Source organism: Sceloporus occidentalis, unplaced genomic scaffold (assembly GCF_023333645.1).
Source record: "Sceloporus occidentalis isolate IW3139 unplaced genomic scaffold, rSceOcc1.0.p SCAF_183, whole genome shotgun sequence".
In the NCBI taxonomy this organism is placed as follows: Eukaryota; Metazoa; Chordata; class Lepidosauria; order Squamata; family Phrynosomatidae; genus Sceloporus; species Sceloporus occidentalis.
The window spans coordinates 1466446-1484964 of NW_028317163.1; the positions used below are offsets into that span (position 1 = coordinate 1466446).

The following is an 18519-nucleotide window of genomic DNA, read 5'->3' on the forward strand; positions in this document are numbered from 1 at the left end:
TTTTCTGGATAAACTGGTCTGCACAAAATGAGGCTTTTTTTGTACATAAATGGTAAATGTAGGACAGGCCCTCGGGTTTTTACAGGTGCCTGTAGGGTACATTATAATTATGACACCAAGCTTTGATAGGAAGTCCATTTCCAAAAACACTTCTTGAATGTGGCAAGTAACAAAATAACCTAACGCCACGTTTCACTTCTAATTAACAGGCAGATAGCATTCTAAGGAATAAGCTGCTAATTCCACATGACAAGATCCGGAACGTTAACAATGCGGAGCCTCGTGTGTCTAGTCGTATTACCGAAGAATATGCTTTAAGGGGGTCGCTCCCTTTCAAGGAGTTATACAAAGTCCGGGCGGGTGCGGAAAAAAAAATACCCAAGAACAGAGATTTAAGGAACCCCGAGGCGGTAACCTGTGACCCCTACACCAACTTTTGTTATTTGTGATTAGTGACATTTCCTTCATGTCTAATCTCTAATTTAATGGCGCCTGGTCACAAGTAGGAGGCTTTCCGATGGCATTTAATTTGCACCTAAAGGAAACTGCGTCCCTGTCTAGAGGTTAATTGTTCACCTATATATATTGCAGTAGCCAACAGCCTAGAAAATGTATGAGATAAGAGCCCAAAAATTCAAACCTCTCCACCATACCTAATGCCGGTACAGAGATAACATCTACAAACATGGCCATCAGGTGAGCTGTGACTGCGGCCAAATAACCCTCTGCATGACCAAAGCTGGATAACGTTACATAGGATTGTTCAACATCGGAATGAAACACCACGACAATCAATAACCCACCTTAAAAATAAGTTCTGGTGTCTTCTCAGCTACTTCTTCGATGTCCACACCTCCCTGGGGGCTTCCAACCAACACGGGTCCGTTACAAGCCCGGTCCATTAAAATTGCAAAATACGTTTCCCGTGAGATATCCAGAGCTTCTGCAACCATGACCTGCAAACCAGAAGAAGATATGAAGTTCATGCAAGCCAATATGGTGGGACTGGCGGAGTTCCAAGTATAGAAGACACTGTAGATAACGAATGGAAGTACATTGTTAAGATGTCTTTAGGCGAGAACCTGAAACCCCTCTGAGATGTTCACCAGAGCATTATTACACATCTCCAAACCTTTATATCATAAGAGAGATGAAGAACCAGCCATGTTCTTCTCGTTTCGAGTCAACCGCTGTCTGGCGGGAACCGTGATATTTTTAATAATTACATATTAGAGATGCTCTGATGCGTTCTAAGTAGATTCACATGACAGCGGTTCATATGGAGCCGCGCAGCCATTATTAAGGAGTCCATTAATGATAATCAAACGCTCATTTTACATGGTTATGGGTCCAGTTAGGTTCAATTACAATTTCTTTCCCCCCCCCCTGTGAATTCCAGTAGCGTCTTGGGATTTCAGACCAAAGCACCTTCCCTTTTTCCGACAGTCGCCGGGGTAAAGCCGCTTCTATTTTTAACCCCCTTTTTTTGTGTTCAGACTTTGATACATGCAATATTTTATCTCCTTCCTTGGAGAGAAAAAAAAAGTGAGATCCCATTACCAAAAAGCCCGCACGGAGGATCTGTGTATTTTTAAACTCCTCTTCGGTAGCTTTTGCTGCGTTTTAACCTCGGAGAACCAGAGGAGCCCTCGAAGGGTTATAATGTATTGCCGTGAAGAGCTTTTCCCTTTCTTTTTTGGGGCTGTAACGAAGGCCCCCCCCCATCCATGGCTCCCGTACCGATCCACGCGGGTCCCGTTAAATACACAGGATAATGAGGCCGGTTTTCCCGTCACCAGTCATCACTATTGTTTCTCCCATTTAAAGGAAAGCGTTTCTCTCTGTAGCTGGGAGCGTGGACGCCTGCCAGAAAGCCCTGGGATCGTTAATTGCCCGTTTCCTTGCAGCTAGCTGATATATATATTTTTCCTTAAGCGCTGTAAAGGGGACGTGGATACGTGAAGGGAAGTTGTGCGACTGCACTTTATGTCTCGAAAAGAACTTAATTATTAACCATCGGGAGAGAGAGAGCACTGGAAGGTGTTTTAATTAGAAAATGTCTTAACCGATTGGAGAAGGATTTGTACAGGGCTGGCTTTACTTTACAGAATCTGCCTGCAGATTGGAATACAGGAGTGATGGGAGTGATAAAGGGCCGTTGGAACACAGGAGTGATGGGAGCGATAAAGGGCCATTGGAACACAGGAGTGATGGGAGTGATAAAGGGCCGTTGGAACACAGCAGTGATGGGAGTGATAAAGGGCCAATGGAACACAGGAGTGATGAGAGTGATAAAGGGCCAATGGAACACAGGAGTGATGAGAGTGATAAAGGGCCATTGGAACACAGGAGTGATGGGAGTGATAAAGGGCCAATGGAACACAGGAGTGATGAGAGTGATAAAGGGCCAATGGAACACAGGAGTGATGAGAGTGATAAAGGGCCACTGGAACACAGGAGTGATGAGAGTGATAAAGGGCCACTGGAACACAGGAGTGATGGGAGTGATAAATGGCCAGTGGAACACAGGAGTGATGAGAGTGATAAAGGGCCATTGGAACACAAGAGTGATGGGAGTGATACATAGTGATGTACGCCTATGAAGAGATTCCATTAAAAATCAACTGTTTCCAGCTATAATAGTCATTTACAACATTAACCCCGTCTGTGCAAAGAAATTTCTAGGTGACCCCACACTTTTGAACTGTAGTGTATATGCTGACAAAAACCCGAAAATGAAACACTTTCCCAATCCAAGAAAACAAGACACAATAAGGAATATAAAGCAACAGAACAATTATTTGGAGGCCCAACTAGCTATACATCCGAGCACGTGTTGAAGGCAAACTGTGCCATATTTATATAGAGCAAAAAAAAAAAAAAGCTATTATGTGGAATAGTTGCCACGGAAACCAGTGAAATGATCTTTGCCCCACTATTTATAAACGTGTAGTAAGTGGAGTTAAAAATGTTAAATTCTATTGATGAGGAAAGATTTTCCTTACCGAGCTATTTAAAGAATTAGGTAACTCCTGTTTTTATGGCAGTTTTTTTGGTCGTTTATTTATTATTTATTTATTATTATTTTGTTTTTTTCGGAAGACGAAATGATCTACATCCCGGGAAAATCCGGCAGGAAAATTCTCACCTTGCTGACTCGGACTCCGTCCTTGGAGGTTTGCTTAGTCGTAAGGTTGTAGCCGATCATTTGCTTTGTAAGGGCTTCTACTTTATTCGGGCTGCAAAATATTTCAAAAGAACGTTGTGATTAGCGCAGAAATTTGCCCAAGGAGTTAAAAAGCGACTCCACAAAATAATGGTTTTTGTGCAAAAATTGTGGTCTTATCTCCAAAGCAACCAATGTAAAGCTTCAATGAACAAGCAGTGGTTGCTATGGAGATAAGACTATCATTAGGATCGAGGGTTCTATTAAAATGAGGTTCTGAAACAGGCTTGCAAAAAAAAGTATGCCAGAAACCTAATGGATATAAAAATCAATAGATTGGCACCAAAAATGTATCATGTTATATGCATTTGTTTCATATATGTTTTGGCTGCGTAGGTGCAATGAGTTTTATAAAGTAGTACTACTGCCATCTGCGCCGGAAGACAGATCAGTGGGCTTCCTCTATTGTGGAGAAGAGAATTATGTAATGGAAAAATAAACTGATATAAGCGTGTGTGTGTATATTATTTATATATATATATATATATAAATATATATAAATATATATATATATATATATGGTAAATTTCTGTAAACCGTACTCCGTGGTAAGATGGACGCCGCCTTTCAACCCGCTATCAAAGATGCCTTTTCCTCTTCCTCCAGCCAAGATCTGCGCCTTTAATACAATTTCACGCGCCTCTGCGATAAAAACAGAAAACAAAAAAGTATTTACATGTAAACTTATAAAAAAGTCAGAAAGAGTCGCTTCCCATCCTCACGAGATTCAATTAACTGTGCAAAATATTTACATATTTACATTACAAATGATATTGTCGTTCTTTACCTGGATACTCACAAGGAGTTTTGCTTTAGCCTGAGAAATTCTAGCCTGTACTCATGTGGGACAAGGACACTGATAGGTCGAAAGGCTTTGTTGCCATTGCAGCAGTTACAATGCTTAAAATTGGTACAGCTACAATAAAACATTTGCTTAATTACTTTTTAGCAACAATGCAGAAGCGATTAACAAAAAAGTAAATTTTGAATAAAAGGCAGACTTTTAGAGCGCTATACGGAATTACGTACAGAATGGTCCCATTAGCAGGGACATTACATGGGTTGCTATGGCGTTCGATCAGACTCAAATGCGGTACGCTAACGCTACGACTTTTAACAGGTCGTTAACCCAAAGCCTTTATTAAAAAGACCTTTCCTTTACAAGCAAAACCGATACAATAACAGATTCAGAAAAAATTAGACGGCAAAAGAAATGTAACGTCTAAAAAAGATTTATAAAACTACATGTAAAAAAAAAAAAAAAACCCAAACAAATAAAATCCAAATAATTATTACAAAGGTTCCAATCAATATTCCAATTCAACAACACGAAGCGAGCTCGATTATTCTAGCCTTGAGGGAATAAAGTAGAAAGTTAATTCATTTTGGAGTTATTTACCCAATTCTACAAAATCTAGAAAAGTATTTTTTGGGGGGTTTTTTTTATAACAACCATCCAAAAATCACTTCCTCCAGGACAAGCTGAATCAGCTCTTTGTTGTCACGTCCTTATTTACTTAAAGATCGGGTCTTTGCCAAAAAAAAAAGTGATTTTTATTCTATATTTGTCTGTCTCCAGCTCGGATTTTTTTTTTTATTCTTTATTTATTTATCTCTGGTTCAGAGCCCCTAACGGAATTATGAGCAAATATTCCTTAGTAGAAAATCTAATTTTAGTTGCTGTGATATGGCTCTATTCTCTTAGGTACCTGCTACAAAAAATTGCAAAGGGCATAATGGATTTTTTATGGAAATATCCCAGTCCGAGTACAAATTGAGTTACAATAGACAAATGTTAGCTATCCAAGTGCTTTAAAGCTCCGTATAAAATGATGTTACGATCGCGCGGCCCGCGTCGCATTAAAGGGAGAGAAGGTTCTTCTTAGGAAGAAATTAGACAATGGCTCATTGGAGTTATCGGAGTCTTAAAGACGTGGACGAGATCATTTATTCACGGGGAGAAAAATGATGAACGGGGAGAAAAAAAAAGTGAATCATAGTCGGCTATAAATTCAAATGTTCATTTGGTAAAAGGACCAACCTCCTCAGTGAGCAAAGCTAGGGCTGGCCCTGCACAATGAATACTTAAATCTGCAAGGCGACTCAAGAAGTCTCCCAATGTTAGTTATGCATTTAAGAGGGAGGGTTATCTTTTTCTTTTGGTGATGGTTCAGCTTTGTAGACTGAGTGCCAGAGGATCATGGGTAGGTGAATATTCCAACTAAAGTGCTAGGTTAGTCAAATCCAAGGTTTAAAAAACATTAAGTACACTTTACTAACATACTTTATATTTTCAAAGCTTTGGGCACAGGGGTGGCGTTCTATTTTAAGACCAGCTCACTCTTTCTTGGAGGAGAAGATGACTGAGGTTGGCCCCTTCGCAATTCATAGTGAAGTCTGGGAGATTAAATCACGAGAAGCATTAGGTGAGATTGGCTAAAAAGTCAATGAAATCCTCTAAAACTATGTTAAAATGCATAACGCGGTTGTATAATTTTTAAGGCCGTTGTGAAGACTACAACAGTTCCGAAGAGTGTTGAGAGTTCTCCCATTAAAAACACGAGAGGATCTTACATCAAATTAGAGGAGCTGGTTCATAGAGCGCTTATTTTGGATTGGCCTTTGCAACATCTTGAGGAAGACTCATTAATACAGATTGACGAGTTGAGCTGTCTTGGAGATTGTGAAGAGGAACGGTCGTAACGTAAGTAAGCCCCGGGGGACTGCGTCTATTCTGAGCTCGTTTCCCATAATGTTGAGATTTTGGAAGGACAGGCTCCCCAGAGACACGCGGCTCTCGCACATTTGATGAATGCTCCGCGGCTCTCGGACTTGAGTGCTTTCATTCCATATTTCCTCGGTTCTCTTCCAAAGGGCACAACTCCCTACTGGTTCTTAACGCTTATCGCAATGCTACTGGCCTGTACAAAACGTGCGTTTCTAACACGATATACTGACAGTGAATATGTTTAATAGTTAATGCTGGTTCCTGGCGCTTCCATTTAGACGAATGTTTCTTGCGTGTATCATTATGGACACTACTTATTTCACATGGCTGGTGTCAATCACGAAGCGGGTGGCTGGACCGCCATTCCTACTGGCTTCAGTTGGACATGGTCTCGGTCATAATGATGGGAACCTCAACCCACCCAGCTATGGCCGCCTGGGTGGGATTCTTGAATTCCAGGTGACATTCTAAAAACTATTTTCTGCTCTTATTATTATTACATGAGGCTGGTTTGATCTTGTTTATTATAGACGTGTATTTTAATATACATTATGTAAATGGTAGAAATTAGAGGAATGAGTTAATACTATCGCCACAATTATTATAACTATGTATAGATTGCACATTCTGCTCATAAGCGGGGGTGGAAAATAAAAATGTTCTGCTTGTTTAAGTCCCTGTGAATGCCTTCAGTTCAGAAGATAATGTTGAAGAAAAATTGAAATGAAGACTGATTATAGAGGATCCGCAATCCCTGGGGCCTGATTGAAGCCACTGCAAGTCATCATTAAAAAGGCAGAAAACGCTCCTGTGAAAATCTACCGCGCTCTCGCACCGAAACAGAATCGCGGCAAATCAGTCGGCGTTAACCCCCTCACTGCCAGAGCGTCACAAGTCACAACGCGTGCGTCTGGCAGTCAAGGAGTTAAAAAAACCGCTAACCATTATAAAGCAGATTCTTGGAGACATTTCTAGCCGTGGCCGATAGCCATCCTGGAAGTGGCGAAGCAGACTGGGACCGTCGCGCATGCAGTTTTACAGCTGAGCGCTTGCAGAGCATCCAAAGTGATGCTGGAGTACGACTCCGCTAGCCAAGAATGACTGCTTGGAACCGCAAACCCAGACACCACAGATTAGGGTTTAAGATACGGTTACCGCAGACGTTTCCTGGGAATTCCAACAACAGATTGAGTGGCTTTCCTCCTTTTTTTTGATCCAGAAAATCGAAATTGTCAAATTCCCGATCAGATTTTAGGTGAAATCCGATTCATTAGCCCAGCAATCAATAGGTGCAAAGAGTCAAGTGACCAAGAAGCTCGATTTAAAGTACTTATAATCTATGGGCTGGCTGGGTGAGCGTGGCAGCTTAATCACCAGCGATTTACTGGATACTCACGACCTCTGAAGACTCCAACCCTAATCAGTCGTTGGTCTCGTCTTAGATTCAGGAGCCGTATGTCTATCCCATGTTTAAATCCCCTCTTTGTATTAGGCTCTGCCACCTCTGCTGTGAGGCTGTTCCACCTATCTATCTTCCCTCAGTAAAGTAAACCTTCCTTAAATTACATTTTAGTATCTGATCCTCTGGGCTTTAGGTTATGACCTCTTTCTTTTGAGCTATACACAATCTCCATTATTATTAAAGCCCTAAAATGAGTGTATTTTAATATACATTGTCCCCCCTCCTTCCTGCCGGGGCAATAAAACATATTCCCACAGGGCCTCAAGATACCAGACACCAGCCGCATTAATCTAGAACACCAGCCTAGAACCGGTCACAGCACAGGACCGTCACTTGGCTGTACATGAAAATATTAGCAATATAAAATGATAAAAATCATTAAAAGCCCGTTTTTTTAGAATGACAGCTGCGGATAAAAGCGTATGGAGAACGTCGCTTGTCTGATTATTCGAGGTAATTTTTCTTTCTTGGCACAGAAAGCGACATCCCCTCTCGATACCACGAGGTTTGTGTGCAGGATCTGTCTCTAAAGAAAGTGTTCCACTTGGGAAATTTAAAGGGATTTATTGACTCAACTCCTTAAACATCTTCTTAGAGTTTCTAACGAGGTTTGGGTAGCATTTGGCTAATTCTTCCTCGATTGATCTTGAAAGGTCCCTTAATTGAAATGGTAAATCTGGCAGTATTTGAAGGATTGGAATGAGCCTTAATGGGGGGGATTTGGACTGACAAATATAATAAAGTGGATTTTCTTTTGATCCCGGCCTGAAAACAATAACAATAATGAACTATTACAGCGGCAGCGGGATCCCGATTAAAAGGGAACATGTCACCCATACGGCGTTTAAAACATATACACTGCCGTTCAAAAGTTTGGGGTCACCCTGGCTGTAACATAATTGCAGAAGGGTTTCTAACGAACAATTCGCTTTTTAAACTTAAGCTTGGATCAGCAAACACAACGTGCCATTGGAACACAGGAGTGATGGGAGGCACACAGGAGTGATGGGAGGCACACAGGAGTGATGGGAGGCACACAGGAGTGATGGGAGGCACACAGGAGTGATGGGAGGCACACAGGAGTGATGGGAGGCACACAGGAGTGATGGGAGGCACACAGGAGTGATGGGAGGCACACAGGAGTGATGGGAGTGATAAAGGGCCATTGGAACACAGGAGTGATGGGAGGCACACAGGAGTGATGGGAGTGATAAAGGGCCATTGGAACACAGGAGTGATGGGAGGAACACTTTTAGCAATAACATATAGAGTTCGCTAATCCAAGTTTCAGTGTAAAAGGCTAATTGATCGTTAGAAAATATATTTGCAATTATGTTATAGATAGTTTGTGCGCTTAACCCCACAATTTTGAACAGTAGTATATATATATATATATATATATATATATATATATATATATATATATATACATACATATATACAGACACACACGCCATTAGGTGGTTTATCGTATGCAGATTTCGGGAACTGACTGCATTGTTTTAAGTGTCATTTTGGAATAAACAAAAATTTGAACAAACACCTTGTGCTATGGCTGCCTGAAACGTCTCCAGCACTGATCCTGGAGTCAAAAATATTCTGTATCAGCACAAAAAAAAAAAAAGCAAATTATTCGCTGGAAAAGAAAATCTAATAAAATGCTACACGGTACCTGCGCACCTCCATCCAGAATTCACATGGTCACGGTATTCTAGTTTCTGCTATTATTGTAATATATTCTTGGTATATAAAAAAAATAAATTCTATTTAGCAGCAAAAATTGTGACTACGTGAACAGTGCCCAAAGTTAGTTGGACATCCAGTAACAGCGCACAGAGCATCTTTAAAATTCCTTTTGTCTCTGCAAAAAGAGTATGTGGGTTATATGCAAATCGCATGCAAAATTGTTCCGATTCAAAATTGGCCGAAAACCTACATTACAGGTTTCTACCTTATGTACGGGAAATCGTTCAGTGCTCACCATGCCCAGAGAACATCATGGCGCTGCTTACTCTGTCGACTTAACGTACGGAGCTGATCTTCGACCCGGAAACCACAGGAGAGCTGCGTGTGTTACCAATGCATATACAACGCTGCGTGTCAACACTCCAAAAGTATAAGAACAGAGCTGACATTACTGGGATAGTTAGATAAATCTCCGATCATGCCATGAGTTCAGTGTTTCAAACTTTGTGCTTGTCTATAGATGCTTTTTTCCCCACTAGAGAAGGTTGAAAGCCACCGACGCTCAATAACTCTTTTTCATGACCTCTCAGGTACTTTGTCCAAACTGATAACCTTGGATTGTAAGATTAGAACTGGAGTATAGGAATGCTAATGCTTATTTTTTTATATGCTTTATATACGAATTAACGATCCCCTTACCCTCCTAATAGTGTTTTTACTAGATGACACGGGGCAGGATGGTGAAGCACCAAACCCTATCGGGAATGTATCGCTGCAGATAGGACATATGGGGTTCTGCTGGGCTCATCCCAGAACCCAGCAGCTGGAGGGAACCCAATGCCTGGGCTTATGCTGCTGGGCAGACATCTACAACCCCTGAATGACCTTGCCAACGAAATAACATCGGAGTCTGCTGGTTGTATCGCCCGACCGCTACTGCCCAGTGGAGCACCACTTGGATCACAGAGGGTCATAGCCATTTATTACACCCTCCAAGAGTGTTCCTTGTTTAATTAGAAGGCCCTTATGTTTTCTTCTCTCAATACCAAGCTTAAATTTACTATCAAGACTTATGAATGCTTAAATCAAATCCAGCCATAGACTCACTGAGTTATCAGCTGCTTCATATAAAAAGCAATATATATATATATATATATATATATATATATATATATATATATATATATATATATATATAATTTGTGCATTAACTTAACTCCTTCAATATTAATGCCATGCCATTCCATTCCAAAAGAGAGGATATAAAACCCTGTATGGAGCGTCAGGCAGACCTCTGTATCGAGTCATCAGGTTTCATTCTGGAAATCAATAAAGCATCGAGGGGAATCCTTCTGTGATGTCATCACCATCCAGGGGTTCCCCCCTCAAGACATAGATCCCAACAAAACTTTTATATGGAATTACCTAGGCATTCTATTCTCTGGCCAACCGGTGAGATAAATATATATTTTTTTTAAATCTATTTGTTATAGAAATCATGGTTACCCTTTTGGAACGGAAATATTTTATACTCGGATTTCCCACTTCCAATAGGTGTGCGTTACGTTATTAAGTCAGAACAGCATTAGTGTCTCCCATCCAAAATGAGATTTTGATTTGTGGCACTCATTACTGTAAATCTAACCCATACGAGGTCATTTTGGAATCCAACAACAGTTATAACACGGCGGTTGCGTGAAAAAGGGAGCGAACGCTGTATGCGATTACCGCAATATTCCTCGGAGTTTGTCACATTTCATGGAGATGCGTCTCCTGACTGCTAAAACACTAATAGTCCGGTCTAATCGCATCAGACGGGAAAAAAACACACGGGGCGAAGAGAAGCAAAGACGCAGAAACCCGCCATATGCTTGCATCAAGTACAAAAGCAGGAAAATGTCTTCTATTTAACTTAATTTGAAACTTTTTGAAACTGTATCCTCTCGTAGTGTATTTACCTCTTCACTCTGATCTATTAAAATCTAACCTGGAAATATTGCAATTATGTCAGAAACCCTGGCAGATATCTATTCATTGACTTTTTTCTCAGCAAGAATATATACGTAATTAGGACTAGAATAAATATGATTATAAATATTATTACTATACATATATTAGAAATTGTATTATAACTATAATTACTATACATATATTAGAAAGTATTATAAATATTATTATTAGTAGTAGTAGTCATATATTAGAAAGTATTATAAATATTATTATTGTAGAACTAACACAAAAAAAAAATGAAAAAATAGCTTAAAATAAAAACACCTACACCTACCTAATATGTCTAAGGAAATACTTTGGGGTCACTTAGCTATTCTAACCGGTAGTGTAACTCTGTTTGAACTTGAGGCTGATTATAATTCAAGTTTAATAGGTGCTTAAGTGTGTTTTTGTTGCGTGTCCAGACAGGTTGGTTTAATTTTCTCATCCGATTCCTACAAACGTGTCGGGGAAGGTAAGAAAAGGAAACGCTGGTTCGTTCAACAAGCAACAGTTGGTGAGCTATTCTTCAAATAAAAAGAGAAATAAAAAAAAAAAAAAAAAAACTTGGAATGAAAGAGATGGCGTGGAAAATGCGCTCGATTTTACCTATTCTTCTGTATCATATAATTATACCCCACTATACAAGAACTGAATTCAAGGAATACCGTTCCATAAGAGCGCTCGGAAGACATCCAGTTTTAAGGACAACATTTCCATGTTCTTTGATGCTAATTGCAAGTTACTAAACCAAAAAAAAAATAAATATATGGATGAATGACCCTTTAAGCTAGTAATATTTATTAGCTGGAAGTAGGAGAATTATTATCTAAATCCCTTTATTTTCATTTTTTTCCAGTTAAGGAGATTTAACAAATGAATTAGCAAGTGAAAGAATGTCTCATGTCGGTAAAATAGCACCGTTTAGAACAAATTATCACCGTACAACGACGTGGGTCGGCACAAAACAAAATAATTAGAGGAAATCAAGACACATTAACGTTGTTGCACGCGGAGTAGAAATGGTCGGGGTTTGTCGCACTCGACAAAAAACGTACTTGGCTTTTAACATTTCCCTGTGAATGAATAAAGAATGAGGTTTGCGGCATTTAGGACTCGTAAACAGAACGTTTCTTGTAATAGAATAAAAAAAATAAAAAATGATATAGATGCCTTTATTTATTTACACTCAATCCAAATTTTGTAAGAGTGTATATAACACCCCCCTGTCAATTTATTTACTTGCTCTCCTTATCTCCCTATACAAATTTCTTTTAAACATTTTTTTGGATTAAAACTGGACAATATTTATACGAGAATTTTTAAACATAGGAACAGTCTCAATTTTGCACATTTTTGAGTCTCCAGTTATAAGTCTGGGTCTTTTGTTGTATTATCTGTATTCTGGCATTTACCCCCAAGTCCTATAATTCATATTTCCCCTTCATTCCCCCCCCCCATTCTAAACAAGGTAACAAATCCAGCCAAAGCCCTACATTTTTTGTTAGGATCACGGTAAATCTGTGGCTGGAAGTCTGATGTACTTAGCAGTTAATGGCCTGTCACCGGTTTAAGTCATTACTGTGCATGTCTTCATGCATCAAAGTCTCTAGCATGTGTCTCTCTGTACATCTCATGTGTCGTCTTTCACTCTTGGCGTCTCTTTTTCCCCCCACAACACAGGCAGCTTCTAACTAATGTTCTTAAACAAGGGAAAACATTGTAGGATCCCCATGAGTTTCTAGATTTGTCAGAATTCCAATGGGTCACTTGGCACATCTGCTGCGATATCCGCAATCTGTGATGTCATCAAAACAATGTTTTGATATTTACCAACTTTTTTGCGTACATACTTAGCTTTTTTGCTGCCTCGAGAGCATCACTGGCATTGTCAGCCACGAAGAACCTCTGGACAGTAACCCCATGGTCAGCCATCAGCTTTTTGCTCTGGTATTCCTGCAGGTTCAACCATCTTCTTGAAGACACTTGGACACCCTTAAAAAAACAGAGAGGGGGGAAAATAAGTGAGGAATGTTTAGGAAACAGACTAAACTTGTCAATGGGCTGTTCTATCCCACTCTGATATTTGGTCATCAGGGTCCACTAGAATGGAAATAAATATAAAAACAGAATAATTTGATAAAGTAACACCCACGGGAATAATATTTATCAATACACAAAAACATGAATCCATTTTTAGAACAGACATTTAGAAGAAAATTGAAGATGATGTTTAAAGTTCTTTTTAAATAGAACCTAAACTGAAAAGACAAAATTATTAAAATGTTCCTAAGCATTTCTAAAGCTGATATTTTTGCTTCCGTTGACCTGCCAAGGAAACTTCCTACTTGTTAAAAAAAAATAATTAGATATATATATATAATTGTGTCAACTGCCAAAAAGTGCCCACAAGTGGATAAAATAGTGAATGAGAAAAAAACTATTTTATTTTAAACTGTAAAGATCACTTTTACGATATGGCAAACCCATTTTACAGCCGATCCATAAAACGCTTCTCCCATCGTCAAAACAATAAAAAAAAAAGTAACTGCGGAAAAAAAAGAATGCCTTAAAGTTTTATGATTGCAAATGCTCAACATTTCAACTCTATTTGTAAGGAAAGGTTGAACATAAAACTTCGCTTTAAGCCATTCCTCGGTGGTTACAAGTTGAGTCAAGAAAAAAAAAAAGTATATCTCGTCTTTGTCACAAAGGCCTGGAGCGGAAGCGCAACATCTGTGAAAAAGCTGCGGCTCACGGTCCGTTTCATCCAGGAATTTATTGTGTTAACTCTTAGCTTTCAGGGAAACAGACAAACATAGAGCCTACCGGCACATCGGCCCCCATTCGGCACTCGTCTAGTCATACGTTTCTCCTGCTGTAAAGACTGAAACCTTAATCAGTCGTTGGTCTCGTCTTAGATTCAGGAGCCGTATGTCTATCCCATGCGTGTTTAATACCCTCGCTGTATTACCCTCTACCACTTCTACTGGATGGGTGCTCCATTTATCTACCACCCACTATGTAAAGTTTCCTTCCATTCCATCGAAGCCTCTGACCCTCTAGTTTCAGATTATAGCCCCTCTTTCCAACATTTCTCCTCGTTTGAAATAATCTTCCCTCTTGTACTTTGTTAAACCCCTTTAGGTATTTAAATGTCTCTCTCCCATCCCCTCTCTCTTCTCTCCCCAAAGCCGGACATATTGAGATCCTGTTGTCGTTTCTAATCGTTTTTATCCTGAAAACCGTTCCCCAATTTGGTCGCCCTCCTCTGAACCCTCTCCAGTATGTCAATATCCTTCTGGAGATGGGGGTCTCGGAAACTGCCCCAATACTCTAAATGAGGTCGGACCGGAGATTTATAAGGTGGCAGAATCACCACCCTCTTCCTGCTACTAATGCCCCTTGCTATACAACCTAGCGCCCTGCGACGCTTTATCGCTTCCCGTTACGCCTTCACAAATAGGCACGGGGTGTCCGTCACCAAAGCGGCGGATTAAGGAAAAATTACGTTGCCTGTTATAGAAACTCTTTGCCACACTTATATTTCGGCTGTAATAATATATTGCTGTTAATTAAGATGACAAAGTTCCTTTATCCAGAAGATCGCTTTCTTATAAAAAAAAATGGAATATAGATTTTTTTCTATCTTGAAAGAACGCTCTGTGACTCTGTAGCCGCATCTTTTATTTCCCTTTGTGGTTCTAGGCAAACAAAGATTATTTATTAAATATTGACTGCATCCAGTGGAGGGAATCGCTGCCGCTCTGTGTAAAGGAATTAGTACCGAGGACTTTTATAAACACCCAAATAACCACCACAAATGTTATTTGGGGCTTCAGTACCGCACGCCCTTCCTACTGACCATATAATAATTTATTCCGTCTATCGTGATGCCTGATATAGCTCAAGAATGGTTTAGTGCAAATTTGTCCCTGTGTAACGGCACCTTCAGAAGTTACTCTACAGAATGTGATATAAGACACTATGGGAACAAAACAACATAATTGAACGCTTTGCCCAAACAAGCACAGGGATAACAAATGAGTTTAAGGATTATAACATAAAGATGTAGGTAAAGCGTTAATGTGCAGGAAAGAGAACCGATTGAAAGGGGGATAGAAGAGAGGAATGAGAGAAGGGGAAGGAGGAGATGGGGGTTGGAAGTGAGAAGAGAGAGAAAGAGGGGAGAAGAGATGAGTAAGAAAGGAGGAAAATGAGAAGGAGATGGGGTGGGGTGGGTTGAAGAAAAGAGAGAGAGGGGGTGGAAGGGAGAAGAAAGAAAAGGTTGCAAGGGAAAAGAAAAAGAAAAGGGTTTGGAAGGGAGGAAACAGAAAAGAGAGATAGAGATGGACGGCAGAGAAGGAATACAGTGGTTAAAAAGGAGGAGGAAAAAAGGAGAAGGAGAGAGAGATACTAAAGGAGAAGGAGAGAATGAAGAACGAGATTGATGTAAAAGAGAAGACCTAAAGGGAGAACAAAACAAGTAAAAATGCAGACAGTAATGTTAATAAATGACTAATAAGTAAATGCATGTTACAAAACGCCTCCTTAGCATGGAGCAGGAGCCCCTACGAGCACAGCTAGGTCTGTTAAACACATCCTTCAACCTCCAGACATCTCCCCAAACCCAGCTGGTAACAAGTGGAGAGATCTGGCTCTTCTCCTCGATAATAAACAGAAAATAATTACAGTGTGGTTGAGGGGGCTTTGTGCTTATTTACCAGTTTAACGGGACATTGGCGGGCAGGGCTTACGGGGAGGAAAGGCGAAGCTGCTGTATGTGTGTCTGTAACCAGCTTCATGTCCTCGATAACACAATAAAATACGTGCAGATTGCTTATGGGGGAGGTAGGAACAGGAGTGGGAAGGCCTCACTACACACGTCTGCTGCACCATATGTATATTCAGTTCACAAGTCCTGAGGTTCTGCGCGCCAACAGACTATAAGCTCTTCAATAAAAGCACGGGAATTTACCCTGTTATTAAGACGGGGGACAATGCCACAGAGAGGGGGTTGCAGATGTGCCAATGGCCATGTAGTCTGAGCTAGATGTAGCCAAAAGCATGGTTTTAGGGTGCAGCTCCTCGTTTTGTGGTTTAATTCAATATCCTTGGTACAACGGAGGTGCTGGACTTGGAATTCTTCGGAATCTTTGGTACAGGATCATTATCCTCAGATTCTTAACGCCGAGTCAGAGGGACAATAATGGAACTCATGTTCATCATACGATGAACATAGGAGTCGTTCAGACTATAACCGCCGGTCTCTTAACCGCCATCTGGACAACAATGCAGAGCGCCTTGATTCAAGGCCAGGAATTTCCTTGTAACGGTTTGTCTGCCATGCGCAGAATTCATCGCCGTAATGAAGGTCAGATTTTTCGGCAACCATCAGGCACTCTTCCCAACTTCTGCCAGGGGAAGGTGTAGGGCAGCGATAAGCGAGCTCTGTTACTCCAGCGGAGACGGACTCGGGCTGCGATAGTCTGCCAGCCAAACCCCAAGGAAGCTCTTCTATTCTTAAGACATGACAGTTAGGATGGCAAAAGGTCAGCCATTGCTGGCATGGGGCTAACATCTCTATCTCCATATTATATATGCCAGGACATCAGCTGTGGTCATCGGTACCCGGGCGCTCCAAGGGAGTCTTCATAAACACACCAGGGATGTTTAAACAGGGGGGCCATTTATATTTATGGATGACAGTAAATGTTATAAAGATAATATGTGGCCCTTGGTGTCCGATGTTTTTATTTATTTATTGTTTGTTTTTTTGTTTTTTAACAGCGGCCTCTATGTCGGCAAACAACAGGATGGCGAGGACGATAACGTTTAAGTACGAGCATACAAATAAAAATTAAAAATGGAAGTACAGAAAAAAAAAAAAAAATTTCAAGGAAAACAAAATAAGCATTTTTAAAAGCCCGTACACTGTAAGCGGAATATAAATACGGAGGAACTAAAGAGGAACCAATTTTGTACCCACTTGGGAGGGAAATTATATCATTAGTGTTTATATTTGCTTTCCCTATGTAAAACCGCGGTGTATCCCATTAAGAATGAATTACGCCGGCATATTTCACAGCTGTTTCTATCAATTTATGTTTGCTGAAGGTGGGTTATGGGAAAACAAGTACAAAAAAAAAAAAAAAAAACTACGCTGAGAAGCCTTCATTTCCAACGTCTTCGGAGAACGCCTGCAAACCCAGTTACAGAAACGACGATGCTATTATACCTTTATTTACTTAATTTTAACTAAAACTACGTTTTCTTCAGCACCTTGATAACAGGAGATGAAATATAGCTATTGCAGCCCTACGTTCTAAAATGGAAATACAGTGGGGGGATATAGCAGGACGACTACATGGGGGCCGATCTGCCGGGAAGGTTCTATGCATTTATTCCTATGACAATCCGAGAATACAAATTTTAAACTCAATGAACAGAACCTAAAGCAGCACAAGTTTTAATAGCTTCCTTTCAATGTTGTGTGAAAAACGCAGAATGTCGTTAAAGAACATAAAGTGCAGAAGTGTATCCGAAACTTCCACCACGCCGGCAACACGCGGTTCAGAACGTGTTACACATTGTTCGACGCAGAATCGCATATTGATTAGCAGATGGAAACCAAAATCTTCTCGCACTTCCCCGGCCATGCATTACATCCAGCGTGTAATAATTCTGCTTTATACAACCGTACCCTCCGGCAAGACGGAACCGGTAATACCTGGTAACCTTTTAAAATCAATTTTAGATTTTCTGCGGTAATTATTTTATTTTTACACCCTGGCATTTTCGAGATCTTTGCTAGTGTTCCCTTCTGCAAAACGTGTGAAAGTAATCGGGAGGAGGGGAAAAAATCATTGTTTCTAGGTTGGAAATGACATAATTTGATCTCTGACCCACTTGCTTTTACATACATCCAAGGGCAGAAATATTTCTGGAATTCTTGATTTCCCTGAGAGTTTCCGAAATACTATTGCAATAAACACAAAAATCCGAAGGTTGGGTTCGGGGTGGGTATAAGTTGGTGGCCTAGGATGGAGTATTTTTGAAGTTGAAGCCATTTGACTTTCGACAAAAAGTTTTCCAAGTATTACGATGAATGTAAATTCCTATTTCCAGCTCTGAATAGCCTATAGTCCGGTTTAGTTTTTGGTCCATTCACTTCCCGACACTGAATTTTGTTTTCCTGCCATTTTGGTTTGGACGAAATTCGGAGGGCTTGTCCCATTCGCAAAAAAACACGCGCTCTCTCACACTCACTTTCTAACAGGTTTGTCGATAAGTCGGTTTGATGTGGTACTTCGGCAACAAGGTAGAGCCGCGGCGCACAATACAGGGAGACTCTCTTCTGTACTCCTCCAGTTGGGGGAGAGATTTTACGCGGAGTCTCCTCATACTATACTAGGTCAGCGGAGAGCT

At 40.4% G+C, this 18519-nt stretch overlaps 1 protein-coding gene across 1 annotated transcript in view; it reads right to left on the minus strand.

The window, feature by feature from the left end:
- Window positions 1–13938, minus strand: part of LOC149278710 (succinate--CoA ligase [GDP-forming] subunit beta, mitochondrial-like) — a 57147-nt gene extending 43209 nt beyond the window's left edge. The window contains exons 1-5 of the mRNA XM_089501868.1: window positions 13921–13938; window positions 12945–13086; window positions 3769–3868; window positions 3149–3239; window positions 804–956 (exon numbers count right to left, since the gene is read on the minus strand). Coding sequence (XP_089357994.1) covers window positions 804–956; window positions 3149–3239; window positions 3769–3868; window positions 12945–13086; window positions 13921–13938 — 504 coding nt within the window. The remainder of the gene's footprint in view (window positions 1–803; window positions 957–3148; window positions 3240–3768; window positions 3869–12944; window positions 13087–13920) is intronic.
- Window positions 13939–18519: the final 4581 nt, after the last annotated feature.